At 40.6% G+C, this 19,363-nt stretch overlaps 1 protein-coding gene across 11 annotated transcripts in view; it reads left to right on the forward strand.

The window, feature by feature from the left end:
* Positions 1-19,363, forward strand: part of ICA1 (islet cell autoantigen 1) — a 160,977-nt gene that overhangs the window by 111,167 nt on the left and 30,447 nt on the right. For all 11 annotated transcript variants that reach the window (XM_021674193.2, XM_064380368.1, XM_012450745.2 and 8 more), the window contains 2 exons: positions 3,500-3,625; positions 5,532-5,630. In XM_021674193.2, coding sequence (XP_021529868.2) covers positions 3,500-3,625; positions 5,532-5,630 — 225 coding nt within the window. The remainder of the gene's footprint in view (positions 1-3,499; positions 3,626-5,531; positions 5,631-19,363) is intronic.

The following is a 19,363-nucleotide window of genomic DNA, read 5'->3' on the forward strand; positions in this document are numbered from 1 at the left end:
GAGAATCTATGAGTAACTGATTATATTAATGTAAAGGAAAAAGCAAAATTCACACCCCTGCAGAAAAAGTTAATTTGCATTTCATTAGAAAATCTAGAAGTTCCATGTAAGTAGGCCAGCCTAACGGATACCTTGTATTTACTTTGTACCTCCTAGTCATGCCTAAGACCCCCCTCATATATGTATCCCCTCATTTCAGAAGCCCTCATTGTCTGTTTCCTTACAGTTTATGTCAGTTGTCTGTGACCACAATAATGCTGTGAAATAAGCAACCATAACACTCAATGACTTAAAACAATAAGCATTTCTCACACTCACAAGGCTATGGTAAGCAGGGCCATTCCTGTCTTTGTGGGCTCACTTGTGCGTGTGGTCAGCTGTGGGCAGGGAGGTGCTCTGCTGATAATGGCTGGGCTCCCTCATATGTCTCAGAGTCAGCTGGTCAAAGGCTGATCTACTAGGACTCTACGTGGTCTCTCCTCCTCATGTCTCCTGCACGCATATGTTTCTCACCCCCTCCAGCGGGTCAGCCCAGGCATATTCTGAGGGCCATCTCAAAGAAGCAAGAGAGAAAGTGGAAACAGGCTTGCATTGTTTTATCGAGCCTGCAGTTTCATTACATTTGTTAACATCCCATTGACCAATGCAAGTCACATGGCCAAGCTCAGAGTCAGAGTAGGAGGACACTACAAAGTTACAGGGCAAAGAATGGGGATACAGGGAGGCCATTAGTTAGGGCTTTAACGCCATCATCCTACAACCCCACCCCCAGCCTGTTCCAACACCAGCATTAATCATTTCCTTGTCTATCCCGCTCTCTGTTCCCCACTCTTAGTTCTATGTTTATAATTTCCTATTCTGTTATAATATGGTGGCTAACTTGTCTCTCCTCCTTAAGAGATTAGGGAGTCTTTATGCTTATATGCATTCATCTTTAAATTTTTATTGACTACCTGTTATATGTCTCATTCCTTTAAAGCTTTACAGAAACCCCAGTTCCTAGCATTGGTCCTGACACATGACAGGCACTCAGCAAATACATGTTGAATGAACTCACACTTGACAGCTCCCACTCCCATGTGTATTTTCTTCCCCTTTGAAGGAAAAGACTGGAAACAGATGCCTTTCAGGACCCCAGTTGAGGTGGCCTTCCTGGCCAGAGCAGCCGATGACCAACACAGAGATCTACAGTGAAACATCTTCCCCTCCAGACTCTCCCACTTCTCCCCTCCAGAAATCAGATTTTCTCTTTTCCATCTTCCTATTCCTCTCAAAGGAAGACAGGAAATCACTAACACTCATCCTAGACTCTTTTTATAGTCAGAGCTCCCAAGTAATTTTAACTACTGGCTCTTTGCTCTACAGTGGAGAACCACCCAGCTCATAGTATGGTCAGTTTGAAAGGAACTGGATGACTGCTGTTCTTTGATCTTCCCAGCTCGGTAGACCAAGAATACAGAAGAATTCTTAGGACAGTTTTGACATAGCTATAGACACAAGATTCTATTCATACAGGGTATTAATTCTATCAGTGTGGTGTTCAATGTACTGCCTCATTATTTTCCAGTTCCATAGAATCCTTCAGGGAAAACTTGTATTTCTGGGTAGAATGATAATTATGAGCTTCTTGATTTTCCAGTGAGTAGTGTAAGTTGCTTGGGAGGCAGAATAGCATGGCTTTGGAGTCAGGCCGGCTAATTTAGGATGCCAGCCCTGCCCGTGAGTAACTTGCCTTGATGAAGCCTCTCAATCCTCATCAGTGAGAGACAGTAATAACAGTAGCCAAAATAGAATGATGCTGGCATGTGATAAGTAAAGTGTATTCACTGTTAGATTTAGTATTATTATATAACATCCAATAATTTTCTAAGTTGCGAATATGTTCATATTAGTGGTAAAAAAAATTAATGTATTTTGTATAAAATGGTCTACATATTTATTTTTATTAGAAAATAAAATCACTTCTTAAACTACTTTAAAGGTTATACTTTAAAACGAATTCAAATACCTCACCTTTTGCAATGGCCTGGAAAATTTCTTTATTCAGACAACAAATATATATTCAGTACCCGCTTTGCACCAGGTTGCCAGGTGATAGCATGATGAACAAGGTAGACGTTGTCCATGCCCCCCTGATAGCCTGTGATAAAAGAGTTATTGTTAATACATCAGTGTTACTTCCAACTCTCAGTAACCTATCTAGTATCTATATCTTTAGGATGATATGAGATAAATTAATATTTTGAACTTGTCACACTGAATACATTGAATATGTCCAGCTTTTTATCTGTCAATCATATAAAAAGTGGTTTCTGAAAAATTTTTGAAAAATTGGCTGGTTTTCTTTAGCCAAAATATGATGTGTTGACACTTCAGATTGAAGGAAGGCGAAATTTTGACATCATATTTTATTTTGTTATTTGGTCTTGTTGTTGTTGTTTATTTGTTTGTTTTTATGAGACAGACTCTCACTCTCACCCAGGCTGGCGTGCAGTGGCATAATCTCAGCTCACTGCAACCTCCACTTCCCAGGCTCAAGTGATTCTCCCACCTCAGCCTCCCTACTAGCTGGGACTAGAGGCATGTACCCCCACACCTCTGTTGTTGTAGAGACGGGGTTTCACCATTTTGCCCAGGCTGGTCTCAAACTCCTGAGATCAAGTGATCCACCCGCCTCAGCCTCCTAAAGTGCTGGGATTATAGGCATGAGTCACCATGCCCAGCCTTGACGTCACAATTTTCAGTGCAGCTGTATCCAGTTGTAAAACTTTCTATTTTGTTAGGAAGTAGTGTGTAAAATAGACATTTATGAATTTTTCCCTGACCTTTACTCCATTCCTGAATTACTGTATGGTTCAAGGATCGATGGAGGATTGCTAATATACATTACTCAATCGTAAAACGTTTCATCCCTGGGAATAGTTTTTTTAGGCTGTGTCAAAATTCCCTCATATGAGATCTTAGATTGGATCCTGGAGCAGAAAAAGGACATTAGTGGAAAAACTGGTGAAATACGAATAAAATCTGTAGGTTAGTAAATAGGATTGTATCAATGTAAGTTTCTTTGTTTTAACAAATGTGGCATGTTCTATAGGATGTTAACATTAGGGGTAGCTGAGTGAAGGGTATACGGGAACTCAGCTTCCGAAGACTGTGGGAAAACAATGGAGCAAAGATGGTTTCCTCACCACCCTGCTTGTCTCCCGTCTTCTCTCAACCATGGTCAGCTTGTGAATGCCTTGAGAAGAAAGGAATTTGAACATCAGACTAAGAGAAATGGAATTAGGATGGCAAGTCTGCTACAAAATCATAATGTGCAGTACTTTCATTTGGGTCCTTTGGAGGCAAAGAATGGATATTGTAGCATCTTCCCATTTGAAATTTTCAAAAGTGTTTTCATATACGAAAGACAAAAGTCCTGCTGTTGGTTTCATCTCACCTGCAAATTTTAGCTACTTAAGGGTTGGAGTGATTCAGAAATCCCTCTTTATTTTCGTAGGTACAAACACAAGTGCGCCTTGCAAAAAAAAACTTTGATAAATTGAAGATGGATGTGTGTCAAAAAGTGGATCTTCTTGGAGCAAGCAGATGCAATCTCTTGTCTCACATGCTAGCAACATACCAGGTAACAAAGTGATGTTGTTGCAATGAACCAAGGTTGCCATGAGGTTTAAATAATATGAAAATGGTGTTTGAGCCGGGCGCAGTGGCTCACGCCTGTGATCCCAGCACTATGGGAGGCCGAGGCGGGTGGATCATGAGGTCAAGAGATTGAGACCATCCTGGCCAACAAGGTGAGACCCCATCTCTACTAAAAATACAAAAATTAGCTGGGTATGGTGGCACACGCCTGTAGTCCCAGCTACTTGGGAGGCTGAGACAGGAGAATTGCTTGAACCCAGGAGGCGGAGGTTGCAGGGAGCCCAGATTGCGCCACTGCACTCCAGGCTGGTGACAGAGCGAGACTCTGTCTCAAAAAAAGAAAAATGGTGTTTGAGCTAAAAGTATGGTTTGGGCATTGTGAAGTTCTGAATGCCTTTCCATAATTTCACTTCCCACATCTCTGCCTTCTAGGATCCTACAGTTTAATCAAACCAAATAGTAGCTATTCCCTGTATGTACCATAATTTCCCACTTCCTTACATTTATTTAAGGGGTCCCTTCTACCTGGAGTGCCTTTCTCCTCTATCCATGCCTTTCCAAATTCCATTCTTTTTAATGTACCAGACAGAATGTCCTGTCTTTCAGTAAGCCTCCTCTGAACTCACTTAGCACGGTGTCTATCCGTCTCATGGCACATATTCTTGTTAGTATTCAACGCATGTGTTTTTGTCTCCCCTGATAGCCTCTGAGTTCCTTCCGAATAACACTGTCCATCAGCAATGCTACTGAGCACCAACTGAGGGCAGGATACAGAATGCTGGATGTTGTAGGGAATATAACAATTAAGACCAGGGCTGGGTGCGATGTCTCTCACCTGTAATCCCAGCACTTTGGGAGGTGGAGGTGGGCAGATCACTTAAGGTCAGGAGTTCAAGACCAGCCTGGCCAACACGGTGAAACCCTGTCTCTACTAAAAAAAATACAAAAATTGGTCGGGTGTGGTGAGAGGCACTTGTAGTCCTGGGAGGCTGAGGCAGGAGAATCACTTGAACCTGGGAGGCAAAATGAGCCGAGATCTGCACTTCATCCTGGGCGACACAGTGAGACTCCATCTCAAAACAAGCAACAACAAAAAATATTAAGACCAGCTTCCTTGTCTTCAAAGAGCTCAAAGTTTAGGAAGCATTTGGAGATAGTGAAGTCGATGTTTCTATACCTCTAGGACAGAGCAGGGTGTGCTAAGTGAAATAAGCTCTAAGAAAGCCAATGACAGCTTGAAGAAGGAGAAATGGAATCAGCTGAGGGATCAAAACAGTAGATCGTTAATGATTTGCCCTGGGTTTTGGGGGATGGATCAGATGAAACAAAGAGAATGGAGAGGAGAAGGTCCAAGGTGATAGGAGCAGCATAAGATCTGGGAGGCAATATTTGAGGAAACAGGGAGGCATTTAGTTTGGCAGAAATACAGAGAAAATGGGGACATAATGGGAAACATGAGAATGAGTTAGAATCATGTTTAGAGAATCTTAAAAGCTACAGAGGGCCGGGCGCGGTGGCTCACGCCTGTAATCCCAGCACTTTGGGAGGCCGAGGCGGGCGGATCACGAGGTCAAGAGATCGAGACCATCCTGGTCAACATGGTGAAACCCCGTCTCTACTAAAAATACAAAAAATTAGCTGGGCATGGTGGCGCGTGCCTGTAATCCCAGCTACTCAGGAGGCTGAGGCAGGAGAATTGCCTGAACCCGGGAGGCGGAGGTTGCAGTGAGCCGAGATCGCGCCATTGCACTCTAGCCTGGGTAACAAGAGCGAAACTCCGTCTCAAAAAAAAAAAAAAAAAAAAAAAAAAAGCTACAGAGAGTCACACTTCCCTGGGGTCCGAGACTAGGCATTCAAAACATTAATAGCTTTACTGTCTTTCTTTGCAGACCACTCTGCTTCATTTCTGGGAGAAAACTTCTCACACTATGGCAGCCATCCATGAGAGCTTCAAAGGTTATCAACCATATGAATTTACTACTCTAAAGGTATGAAAGCTAGAGGGACCACTAGAAAATCTTGAGAGAAGTAAAGTTTTGTTTATATCACAAGCAAAGTCCATTGCAGAAAGCATCATTATTCCTAGACTCAAAATGCCAAAGAGAGGACTATGCCTCCAGCAAAGTCTTTTCTTACTGTATCAGGATTCATATAATGATAATTCACTGCAATCCAAATGCACAAATTGAACCTTCAGATACGTGTTACTGGGAGATGAATTATGGTGAGCTTGAGTCTAATGATTGGTCCTGCTCCTTTAAAATACTGGTTTGGCATGCTAAAGGGGAGATTATATAAGTCCCATAAACTCAGTTACTTTTAATTATTTATTCAAATATCCTCACTGAGAAAGTATCTTCCTTTCCTCCCTTACTTCTGAAATGTATCATTTTATTCTGAGAGTGCCGTGCAACATAAAATCGAAATTTTCTGTAAGACTATAGCAATATTTTCTAATTGAAAAAGCAGTATTAAACTCAACGATTTTTCATCTCAGAAGAGATATATGCATAGTGTCTGATCCGCGGTGTTGGATCTGCACATGGAGTTGTTTTCTCTCTAGTGTTTACAAAGGATTAATGCATATTGACATAAAGAAGTGATTTTGGTTGCAAAAGGATTTTAAGAATGATGAGAGAACAATGGGTACTTCATTGCTAAATCATATCTTTCAAAGAAAAAAGTGAGGCATGAACTAGCTAAAGTTCACCTAGAATATGCCTTGCTCTTAATTGTTCAAGAAATTTGTATGTGTTTTATCACCTTGCTTGACAAGACATCAAAACTTTAAAACACAATTTTCTTTGCCTTAAATCACTTTTTTCACTTTTTTGATTTTGAGATGTGGATAATGTCATTGCATCTATACAAGTACCAAAAATGCTTTAAGACCCTGGTCCTTAAAACAAAGGTTCCAAGAGGAACCCAAGAAAGTCCACTGACCTTGCGCTGCACCTGACCTGGCTCCAGACAGGACACCTGGCCAAAGACTTTGTTCTTCATTATCCCCTCCCAGCTGGCTGCCCGCCCATTCATTGGCACTGGCTGGCATGTTGCATGGTGAATGCATTCAGAGTGTGCGCTGTTTTGCTCTGTCAACTAGAAGCACTTCGGGGAGGGATCTTTCATTTCTTATGTACCCTCTTTTGTCCAGCTAAATGTTTTGTACACAGTGTGCCCCCAGCCTTTCCTTTCACACTGGCAATGTTACCGTGGCAATGTTACCGTTTTTGATAGTGGCTGCATCTTCTCTGATTTGCTGCTGTTTTCAGCACCTTCAGAAGCAGGCATTCTGACCAAGGCAGATAAATTAAAAGTATAACTCACACTATTCACAATTCTTACACAGGCCTGAGCAAAATCCCATGGATTACTCTTTGATAAGGCAGAGACTTTTAGGGTTTGGAGCATCAATGTGCATTGGATTTTATTTTATATATCATTTCAAAGGTTGTCTGTCTTTTACAAGACAACTGTACATTACATACATCAGCCAGTTGGAAGACGAAATGATGCCTACCCCGAATATAATCCAGAGAAACTTCAGGTGTGAGTTAATTGCATATAAAGTACAATGTGAATTCATGAAATTGAAGTTGTGCCACAAGCATGGAAAAACCCATATGTGTATCCCTGACCTCCTGTGCTGAGGAAAATATGGCTCCTTAATTTTTGCCACAACATTTATCCTGCAGAGAGGATCAAGCTGATTATGTTAGAGTATTTTTGGGCAGAGAATTTAGTGAAAGTTTGACAGCAGTGGTTCAGGACTACTTAGAAATATTTTGGGCAGATAACTATCTGTTAGCTTTTACATCCACAGAGCCTTCCTTAAATTATGGTTTAAGTAATAGTTCATGGCTAAATTGTAATACAATCTTAGTAGGAGTAATACATCTGTTAAGGTATAATGATGTTACGGTAATATTAAGAATAAATGTTCAGAAACCAACCAAATAAACTGTACTTTTTTTCGTTTGTTACCTCTCTGGAATGCTGTTCATCTAGGCTTTCGGTGATGACATGTATTAGAAACTCAAGCTGATGGATAATTATTAGGTTGGTGCAAAAGTAATTACGGGGTTTTCCATTACTTTTAGTGGCAAAAACCACAATTACTTTTGCACCAACCTAATTTTTTTTTAACGTGGACTCAAATATGACGCAATGGAATCCTGTTATGACACAACTCACTATTACATAGATATGACACAACTCACTATTACATAGATATGACACAACTCACTATTACATAGATATGACACAACTCACTATTACATAGATATGACACAACTCACTATTACATAGATATAAGTACGTTGCATATTGTTGTTTTATATGCCAGGAAACATGAAGATGAAAACCATTAATACTTGATGTATCACAGTAAAATACAAGGATATTGTTTGACTTCGCATCCCTCTTGCACCAGTATTTTTAATACAAATCCTGTGTTTATAAGATTTGTATTTTGTCCAGTCATCTATTAATATATATGATTTTCTTTTGAATGGCACTGTATATTGACAATGGCTATTTTGAAATTTAAGTAAGTATTTCCATGATTAATTTATTCTGTGGGTTTACCTAAGCAAATAGCCCCTGAAATGCCTTTTGGGACTCTGACTGGAAAGAAAACATTGTCTTTGGAGAGGGTTGCCAAGCTCTGTTAATGAAAAGCAAGCCATTTGTTTTCTTTGCTTCGGGGTGTATTCTGAGTGTGTTGGTAATTGTGCCATTGCAGCTGTATTTCCTGACTGTTAGTTTTATGCTTGATGAAGGATGATAATTAATGTGTTAAACCCTCAGTGCATCCTGTTTGGAGGGACACGTTTTTTTGCTACAGAATTACAGAGATAGAACTCGTGCCCCAAGAAGTACAAAGTTTTACTTCTACTTAATCTTTCTCTAAGAAATAGAGTTATCATTCTTTTACAAAATAATTTTGTTATAAAGATGAATTGAGTCTTCACCTCATACTTGAAAAATATCCAAGTGACTATTGTGACGTTTTGTAATATTTTGTTTTGATGTTTTATGTGACAACAAATATTGCTTTTTTTACCCAAGCCTAATATGATTATGTTGATTCTACTTTTACTGACAGATTCCTTCATCATTTTAATTTTCTTACAATAAATAGATTTTCATAGCATTTTAACTTTATGGATAATTTAGCTTTGAAATTTAATATTTAAAACATTTTAATCTGATCATTATAACAGCTCAAATTTAAAGCAGAGGAACTATCTTCTAAGTGGTTTCCAATGACAAGAGCAATTCCCTGATCTTGTATTTTCAAACAACAAACATTTATCAATTCATTGAAATGTTACTACATATATATATATATACACACATATATACATATATATATATATATAGCATGAGTTGTAATTAATATATTTCTTTTATATTGATACTAAATCATCTGGGGCTATCTTTCACATGGTAGAAATTATTGAGTCATGGGGCTGGGAATGGAATGTTACTTGCCAGATCTTGAAAACACGGTCACTTTTCTAGAGAAAGTAACTTAGACTAAGAGTTTATGGCATTTTAAAATACTAAATGAAATTCTGTCTTGTTATGAGAGCAGTACCCTGTCTTAAATTACCAACACTCAGATGTGGTTGTCTTTGCTTCGTCTTTCCAAGATGTCATTTACTTGTACATTTCTTCTCAGATCCAGAGCAGACATTATCAAAGGGGAAAAAAAACCCTTATAAGTAAAGTGGCTTTTCCCTGGAAGATCTGACATATATTTATATCAGTGACCATTTCCTCTCTATCTGGCATGCTGGCAGCAGGTTAACTTGGGTGTCTCAGTGAGCATTGGGCCCCTCGCAGCAGTGGACACACTGATCCAGGGGCAATTCCTCCTGCATTTATATTTTTAAGGAGATCAGAGTGCCTGTATTTAATGAAAATGACCAGTAGTAAAGTGGATTCCTGTGAGATATCTCAGTCCAGTGTTTTTGGAAGGAAAGCCAGTTTTTTTGTTTTTTTTTTTTTTACTTTGCTCTTCATTTTCTCTGGTTCTGTGATAAAAGACAGTATGTAAAAGCACAAGCTCTGGAGCCAGCCAGACCTGGCTTTAGATCTGGCTCTGCCACTTTTCAGCTGTATGGTGTGGTAAAGAGAGAGGTGAGAGTGGTTGTGATAGTTGTGGCAGTGTTTGTGTTAGTGGTGCCAGTGATGACAGTGGTGGGGACAAAAAAGGTGGAAGTGATGGCAGTGGCATTGATGAAGGAGGTAGTGGTGGTAGTGGTGATGGAGGAGATGGTGGTAGTGGTGGAATAGGTGATGATGGAAGAGGTGCTGGTGGTAATGATGATGGTAGTGGTGATGAAGGAGATAATGGTGGTGGTGGTGGTAGAAGAGGTGGTGGTGGTGGTAGGAGAGGTGATGGTGGTAGTGCTGGCGGTAGTGGTGATGAAGGAGATAATGGTGGCGGTGGTGGTAGAAGAGGTGGTGGTGGTAGTAGGAGAGGTGATGGTGGTAGTGCTGGCAGTAGTGATGATGAAGGAGATAATGGTGGTGGTGGTGATGGAGGAGGTGATGGTGGTGGAGGAGGTGATAGTAGTAGTGGTGGGGATAGTGGTGATGAAGGAGATAATGGTGGCGGTGGTGGTAGAAGAGGTGGTGGTGGTGGTAGGAGAGGTGATGGTGGTAGTGCTGGCAGTAATGGTGATGAAGGAGATAATGGTGGTGGTGGTGGTGGAGGAGGTGATGGTGGTAGTGGTGGGGGTAGTGGTGATGAAGGAGATAATGGTGGCGGTGGTGGTAGAAGAGGTGGTGGTGGTAGTAGGAGAGGTGATGGTGGTAGTGCTGGCAGTAGTGATGATGAAGGAGATAATGGTGGTGGTGGTGATGGAGGAGGTGATGGTGGTGGAGGAGGTGATAGTAGTAGTGGTGGGGATAGTGGTGATGAAGGAGATAATGGTGGCGGTGGTGGTAGAAGAGGTGGTGGTGGTGGTAGGAGAGGTGATGGTGGTAGTGCTGGCAGTAATGGTGATGAAGGAGATAATGGTGGTGGTGGTGGTAGGAGAGGTGATGGTGGTAGTGGTGGGGGTAGTGGTGATGAAGGAGATAATGGTGGTGGTGGTGGTGGAGGAAGTGATGGTAGTAGCAGTGGTGAAAGAGGTAAGTGGTGGTGGTGGTGGTGGTGGTGGTGGTAGGAGAGGTGATGGTGGTAGTGGTGGGGGTAGTGGTGATGAAGGAGATAATGGTGGTGGTGGTGGTGGTGGAGGAAGTGATGGTAGTAGCAGTGGTGAAAGAGCTAAGTGGTGGTGGTGGTGGTGGTGGTGGTGGTGGTGGTGGTGGTAGGAGAGGTGATGGTGGTAGTGGTGGGGGTAGTGGTGATGAAGGAGATAATGGTGGTGGTGGTGGTGGAGGAAGTGATGGTAGTAGCAGTGGTGAAAGAGGTAAGTGGTGGTGGTGGTGGTGGAGGTGGTGGTAAGGATGACGGTAATGGTTGTGGTGGTTGTTGCGATGGTGGTGTCAGTGGTCAGGATAACAGTCATGGTAAAGGCTCCAGTAGGATGTACTTATTATGAATTCTATAGTAGATCTGGAAGACAGCCATTCAGAGCATCACTACAGGAGAGTTTTTTGAGGTTTCTAGGTTAAGTTACTTTATTACTCTCCATTTTCATCCTAGATTGTCAGTTTTATGTGAGTTTCACAAGTGAGGCTATGAAAGGCAGTGGGACAGGAGGTCTGGCCAGATCTCACCCCAGAGTAACCCAACCCACCCCCTCCCTGGCTTTCACAGACACTCTGGCAGCTCAATTCCCAAACCTGTCCTTCAGCTTTGCAGACCTTGGTCTGGGCTCACAGAATTCCCACCAGGGATAGAAGACGGCTGGGCAGGCCTGCGGGCAGGAAAGGCAGTAGGGCCTCCCATCTCTGCAACAGGGCTAATTCTAAAAAATGTAATTTGGCTTTACAACTCGCTGTTGATCTGTGCCAATATTTTAATGCTAAGGAAACCTGAATTTGAAAACATAACTCTGAGCATGTTCAAAAATAACCATTGAAACAGATGTGCCCATGTTTCCTGCTTTCTCTCTTAGGGTGTAGGTCTTAGCACTGTTCGATGGAACGTCATTCTAGAGACCAGAACACTTTTAGCTTTGAAAATTCAAAAAACATCCTTTTCTAAATTTTGTTTTTCTCAAATTCATATGCCTCACAGCCTTCTTCCACCCACCTCCACATTTCTCAGTTAATCACTGGAACATTTACCAACAGGCCACATGGCTCTGTAGTTACTTGCTTTGAAAATAAAGCCATAATAGTTTTTATGAAAATTGGGTAAATATCCCTGCAATGCTATTTTAGTTACCAGTCCCAACAAGGCAATTACACGTGGCGAGCATCCAGGATCTCCTTTTCAGCTTTCAAGTTTTCTCCCAGTGTCATTACTTTACCCAGTATTTAGCAAGGCTGTTTTATTCCCAAGCTGCTCCAGGCCAGATCATTGGAAACAGCAAATTGGGATGCATCCAGGTCACCAAGAAAGGAGGGAGTGGAGGGACTGACCAAGGCCACCACTGAAATCTGAGGGGGATGAGCCAGAGTGTGGCTTGCCATTTGTTCATCCATGCCTGATGGCGACTGGCATTCATTCTCCCAGGCAGCTGGTAGCTCAGGCCTTCACAACAGCATGTTGCTTCTCCATCCCCCACCTCTCTCATTCCCTATCTCCTCCCTTAGGGGAAAGGAAAAAATATTACTATTGTGTGGATAGGTTGTCTGGGCCAAACACTCTGCTAAGGATGAGGTGAAATCATGTCTAGGAGAATTCGTCACACAGTGTGCCAGGTTGGGATTATAATGAATAATACTGCTAGGTTCAGCACTGACATATAGGAAGTGAATATACTTCTGTTAACCCTCAAAATAACCTTGGAATATTGGATATACTTATTCTTGTTCGCCTGTTTCAAATGAGGAAACAGAAGCTCAGAAAGGTCTGGTCGTTTGCCTGGGCCTGCATGCCCATTGTGCAGAAGATTGGAAATGGGGATGCGTGTGCCTTCCCCAGCAGGGCCACGCACTGCTTCCCCGGGCACTTCTGGCCACGGGGCAGGAAGGGAGGAAGAGAAAGCAGAAGTGCCACCTTTTAAAAATATAGCAGCAAACTTTCAATTTAAAATAGCACTTTGAAGTGTTTGCTTATAGGCAAAAAAGCATGATTTATATGTCAGTACTTCAGATACCTGGGGATGTATGGCTCTTCTTTTAGAGTTTGGAATGAAGTCCTCTTGATCTCCCTAACACCTCATATTGAAGGGGAAGTTCCCTATATGCTGGCCTGGGTATTTAATACCATTTCTTAACTAAATGTAGAATATTTAAGATCCAGATTCAAATATTGCGTCTACCCGTTAATAGCCAAACGGCCTGAAGCAAGTCAGTTCACCTCTCTGAGTCTCCATTTTCCTGTCAGGAAAGCAGGAATACAAGGTTTATCTGGGTTTTGTGAGGATTAAGTGAGACGTAGAAAGCATGGAGCACAGTACCTACCATAGGAGGAACACTTAAGACATCTAATTCCCTTTAGAACTTTAAAGTCACTGGTAAGAAAGCAAGTTTTGAGTGCTTGGTTTGAGCTTGGTACTGTGTAGAAGCATCCTCTCAGTTCATCTTCATGTCACAAAACGAATACTCATCATTACCTCCATTGTCCTCATGGGTAAACCAACACCTCTAAGGAGTGGAGGTCATGTCCGTGTCACAGCACTGTGTCATCCATCTCCAACGTCCATTTTTTTCCAGGACAGTATGGTGCCTTCTCATTATCAATTTTCCATCTTATTGTATAGAAGAATGCTATCTATCTTGTTTATGATTGTGATAATTTTTCTCTAATTTTACTTTTTTGTTCTACATTACAATTCAAGATTACTTCTAGTTATAGAGTAATAGTGTTTCTTATATAGTGTCGTTGTAAGTTTGTAAGTGCATGGTGAGGGCAAGAGTCTGTCTGTGCTAGATGTCCATGAATTATGTGGCCCATACACATCACTGTGGCCTCTGCTTTTATTCTCATGTACTTCTAATTGTATAAACACACATATACACACGTCCAACTGAGTTCAGCACTTTTTAACCATGCCCCACTCTTTTGAACACTTTTATTTTATAGACAATTATTTGGCACCTTCATATGTGTACATTTTAATTAACAAAGTAGCATAAGAAAATTAGATGTCATAATTAAAGATTAGAGAAGATACTACTCAGTTGTCAAAGTTAAACATTAAATTTAGGTCATTAGAACTGGCTCCTGGGCTCGTGTCTGAAATTTGTTTTGCTAAGTAGTTTTGCATTCATTCAGATGAATGTTGCTGTTGCTTTTATTTTCCTAATACAGGAAGTAGTAACTCCCATTATTATATTAAGCTGTTTCCTTTCTAAGACACTTTCGCAAGCTCGGTCTGTGCGTTTCCTCTGTCACACTGATCTTATATACTGTGTATGTGCTTCCTGAAACCATTTAAGCATTGATGGAAATTATTAGCATGTTAGTGCAGCCTTAACAGAGAAAAGTTACTTAGTCTAAAAACATTCTTTCCTCCGCAAAGAACCTTTCAGTCTTGTATGACTCTGTGTGCTGCTAATACACAGTAATTTTCATGAGCAATTTTGATGAAAGACTGAGTGGATTTGGGGTTTAGAAACAGAATGTTTTTGGAATTTTCATTTCTGGACATGGATTAAAATGTGGCTCCCATCAGCCAGTAATTGGAAATAATAGTTCATCTGATGGCTGCCTCATCTATACATAGACAGGCCTCTTACACTCATTTTGCCTGAGCAGGTGTTCATGTCACACAGAAAATATTGTCACTCCTGACTTTTACACATTCTATAGGGTTAAGCATTTCAGCTGAGTTGTGGGCTTCAAAATAATTTGAAGAATTTACCTCCACCCTCTACCCCTGGTTGAGCCTCTGTGATCAAACCTCAGAGAGCGCAATCTATAGAATATCCTGTATCTGACAGTCACACCCAGGAACTAATTTGGGGAGATGAAGGGGATTATGATTTTTCCTCCATGATCTTTTAATGTTCCCCTTAGCCTCTTTATAGCTTCAGTGTATACCATCTTTTGTAAGAAACAAGTTCCCTATGTGTTATTGGTATTTTCCTTGCTGTACCGAAGAGTATTTAGCTTAGTTTGGTCTAAAAATTCTGTCTTGGTGATGTCCCTTGAAAATGTCCTGAAATTGATTGTGGCGAAGGTTGTACAACTCTGTGAATACAGTAAGTCCTCACTTAGTGTCATCAGTTGGTTCTTGGGAAACTGCCTTTAAGCAAAACAATGTGTAATGAAATCAGCATAGGCTAATTATACAAGCAAGAGTTAAGTTCTTAAGACAATTTATGGTCACAAAAACATCGCCAAACTTCTAAATAAAGACCCAAAACACTTCTAATATTAAACATTGAAATAAATCTAAGTTATATGTACCTTTAAGAAAGTTTTTTTTTTAAAGTAAGATAATTCTTTACCCAGTTCTTGGTGGATCAGTGAATGACGGGGACTCAGAGTGGTAGTGGGTTTAATTAAGGAATAAGTGTTGGCAAAGCGAAAATCCTAAGGCGCCTCCTACCACCTTGCAGTTAAATCAATCACAAATACAGTGGGCTCACTGGGTGCTTTTCGGTCACGTTGTTTATTGTCATGCTTTTGCATGATTATATATTTGAATAACTTTTATGATTAGTTTTATTTATTCATTTGTTCATTTTCCAACCTGCTTATTCCAGTTCAGGGTGTGGATGGCGGGAGGCTATCCCAGCATCTCAGCAGCTCAGGGCACAGGATGTGAAGCAGTCCTAGAAAGGACACTACCCCGTAGCAAGGCACAACAACACACACCTCCACACTCACTCACGCTGGGACCACGTAGAATCACACATTCACCTGACTTGTGTGGCTTTAGGACATGGGAGGAAGCTGGAGTGGAGTCAGGAGAAAACCCACTCAGACTTGGGCAGAATGTGCAAACTCTACCCTGACAGCAGCCCTAGGCCAGGAAATCCATTTTTTTTCTCATCAACATTATAACAAAATGACATTATTCGAAGACCTACTTGCTGTGTACTACAAACCATTGAATAGTATGGTGAATTCTAAAAATGGGTGAATTTTATCTTAAATTATATCTCAGTTAAGCTGGTGTGTATGTGTGTGTGTGTGTGTGTACACACAAGGTTCCCCTTGGTTCAAAATTCTAATATTTAATAAACAAGCCCATGTGTTCAGTTTTAATTTTGCTTGTGGTTCTATAAACCTTTTCAAATTACTCCCCTGAGCCTTTGAATTTCCTAGCTAAAGAACTCTGGTATTTTTTAGTGTAACCTTATGTACATGCATTTATCAATCAACAAGTACATATTTAGTACCTTTCTTGAGCTGCAACAGCCAAATCATTACAGGAATAATGGTAATAGTAGGAAGAGAGGAGCAATTGCCACAGGAATTATTAATAATAATTTAAAATAGCAGTTGGAACTATAGCCATGCTGATGGGAGAAGCACAATAGTGACTTAACTGTGATTGTGGTGACAGGGAGCCAACAATTGAGTCCCTGCTAATGGGCCAACAGGGGAAGGGTTGAAAAGAAGGAGTGAGTGGTTTACATTACAAAAGGATTGTCTGAGAGCTGCTCAAGTGTGGTTATGAGGGGAGGTCAGGCTGGAGACAGAAAGGATGATAACCGTGGAGCTGTCAAGGGCATCTCAGGGGTTTAGGCAAGCACTGTGGCAGCTAGACACAGCCGGCTGAGAGCAGACATGTCCTGGCCCTGCCTAGCGTTGATTGATAAAAAGGAAACACAATGAGAAGATAATTGAGCAAACCAGGAGGCCTGGACAAGTGTCACAGAATTTAAAAGTGAGTCTTGGGAGCCATCAGAACCTTGGCTGAAAATATTCCTGCCTTCACTTTGACCAGAGTTGGACCATTTTGTCAGGGAATAAAACTACTGAAAGGCGTGTGTGTGTGTGTGTGTGTGTGTGTGTGTGTGTGTGTGTGTGTGTGTACATGAATTAAATGCTGTAGTTGGCAGATAGATTGAAAAGAATACATCCTTGACATCTAATGAACTCCTTCTGGCTGCACATATACTAAAACACAGGCGCGTGCGCACACGCACACACGCCTGGGTTTTACTGGAAGCTTTGGAGTATATAAAAAAAATCATGAACATCCAGACTGCAGTCCATACTCCAGTTGTCTCATTTGTCCTGACACTGCCCTTTGTATCATTTTCCCTCCAGTGCATGCTGCAGCCAAGATCATGTATTGCATTTAGTTGTCATGCATCAGGGAGACGGAAAGAGCAAACGATGATGATGGAACAAAATGGGGCAAAATGTTAAATATTGATGAACCTGGGTAAAGGAATGTTCTCCCCATGTGACCCCTGCTGACCTCTTTATCCCAATCTCATGAGACTTGTACTCTTGCCAACTACATGGCAGCCCCAGTGGCATTCTTTTTGTTCTTCAGACAAGCCAAGCTATTCCTACCTTTGAGCCATTGATGCAGAGCTCTCTCTTCTCCCTGAGCTGCACAGGGCTGGCTCCTTCTTGTCATTTAGCTCTCAGTTGAAATGTCACTTCCAAGAGAAGATATCCTGCTTACTGGAGTAATGACCCAATCACTTTCTATCCCTCTGTTTTAATTATCTGCCTAAACCCATCGCTAGCTAGTAATTTTGTCTCTTGTGTTCACTGGCATATCCAAAGCACCCCAAATAGCACCTGGCATTGGGTAGTGCCCAAAAACTGTTTGTTAACTGAATGAACTAATCTGAATGTCCAGAAATTCAAAATGATGTCAGTGCCTTACGAATGTGCTTTATGCGAGAAAATGCTTCAAAACTCCAATCAGGGTACATGTACTCAGAGAAGACCTGGGTCCTACATTAGAAGGAATGCACACTCTTATATTTCTGTTTTAATATTAAATGCTTAAGGTGTATAAAGTCTTTTTATATTCTCCAGGCTGATAAGCTTTTTTAAAATTATGAAATATCTACACAAATTATATTGGTTAAAAGAACATCTACTGTCTCTCTCTCTCTCTCTCTCTCTATATATATATGTATATGTATATAAAATATGCATATTTATACAATGATTCCAGTTATACAAGTAGTGTGAGTATAAAAACAACAGAAAATATATGAAAATAATCATTTTAAGGATATGGAATTATTAATAATTTTTACTTTTTTATCATGCTGCATGTGGTTCTATTATGTTTCTAATTTAGGAAATATTTAAAAGAGACAAAACATAATACAGGATAAATATGATCCAATATTAATAAAACGGAAATGCAGTTTGGATATGGAAAGACTTTCCTGAATCTGGCATGCTTAGTGAAGCTTTATAGAAAATACTGGGGATTGATCTGGGCTTTGAAGATACACGCATGGGATTAATGAGGGTAGACAAATAGAGCATTTTAGGTTAAAGAAGCAGAATGAACACAGATGGGAAGGAAGAAACTAGCACATGGGAGACTATGAGGAGACCATCCTAATTGAAAGAAAGCTCATGTTTAGAGGATGGCAGGAAGTCAGTCGGGAAAGTTAGGATAGGATCACATTTTAGAAGATCTTCAAAATTGGGCAGAGAGGTTGATGTTAGAAGTGGAAAGAAATTAGGAAGTGTTTATAACAAATAAATACACTGGTCCTTCTTCTCAAGAAGTAAGATTCTTGAAAAGAAGGATAACTTGAGGGTGTGGGTGTTTTAGGAAAATTACTCTTTGCAGGGAGAGAAACAGAGCTGGCGGTATCCATCTGGTGTCTATGGCAGACACCAAAATCAATCACAGGTCTGCTCTGCCGAGACGCAGCCTTAGAACTATCTTCACTGGCCCTCCAGTTAGCCATTACTAATCAATCAGAGTTGGCCGTGAAACCTGATTGCCTCCTATGTGTCAGACAGGTGAAGGAGAGGCAGGAGAAGGACAGGAGGCAGAAGGTGAAGGCCCAAGGCTCATGACTTGGATTTTAGTAGTTCTGAGAATACAAGAAGGATAATTATCCTGAGATGTTTCTTTTGTATTTGTAGGTTTGTATTTTAATTAGGACCAGAAATAGAAATCTTTTTGTATAACTCATTATTCAGTTCTAGAAATGTTTTGCTTTTTCTTTCAGGGTCATTGTCACTAGTATGCAGTTTCTAGGCAATTGCTTTAAAAAAAATTTCTTTAAATATTTAATAAACCTTGAAAACGGTAACTCCAACAAATGACATGCCAAAAAAAGATTCTCACCCACTTTAATCTACAAAGATTTGGATGCACCTGCTCTGTCTACTTGTGGGAGTTAGGTTGTCAGATTATGTTAAGCCACTGTTTTTGTTCTTTTTAAGAAAAGGTTTTGTTTTCTGTTATTTTTTTAAAATGGGGTTTAGATTGCTAAATAGCAAATAAAATTAAAAATAAAATGAAATTGTCTCATCTTTGGTGGAGGTGGGAGGAGCTTCTATTTTGTCAGTGTGTGGGTTGCAAACAGAACAGAATGTTTATCTTAACTGCATGTTGAAGCTGAAAAATAAAGTTAGCAATAGCCAAGAGGCCATGTTTGAATAACTTATCAGAAAAGAGAAAACGTAACTCTAGTGGTGAATCAGCTCTGCTGTATATGCTAGGATTTCTTGGATGGGTCTGAGAACACTGTT

This window comes from Aotus nancymaae, unplaced genomic scaffold, assembly GCF_030222135.1.
Source record: "Aotus nancymaae isolate 86718 unplaced genomic scaffold, 86718_ANA_hifiasm-v0.15.2.pri h1tg000025l, whole genome shotgun sequence".
Taxonomy (NCBI): domain Eukaryota; kingdom Metazoa; phylum Chordata; class Mammalia; order Primates; family Aotidae; genus Aotus; species Aotus nancymaae.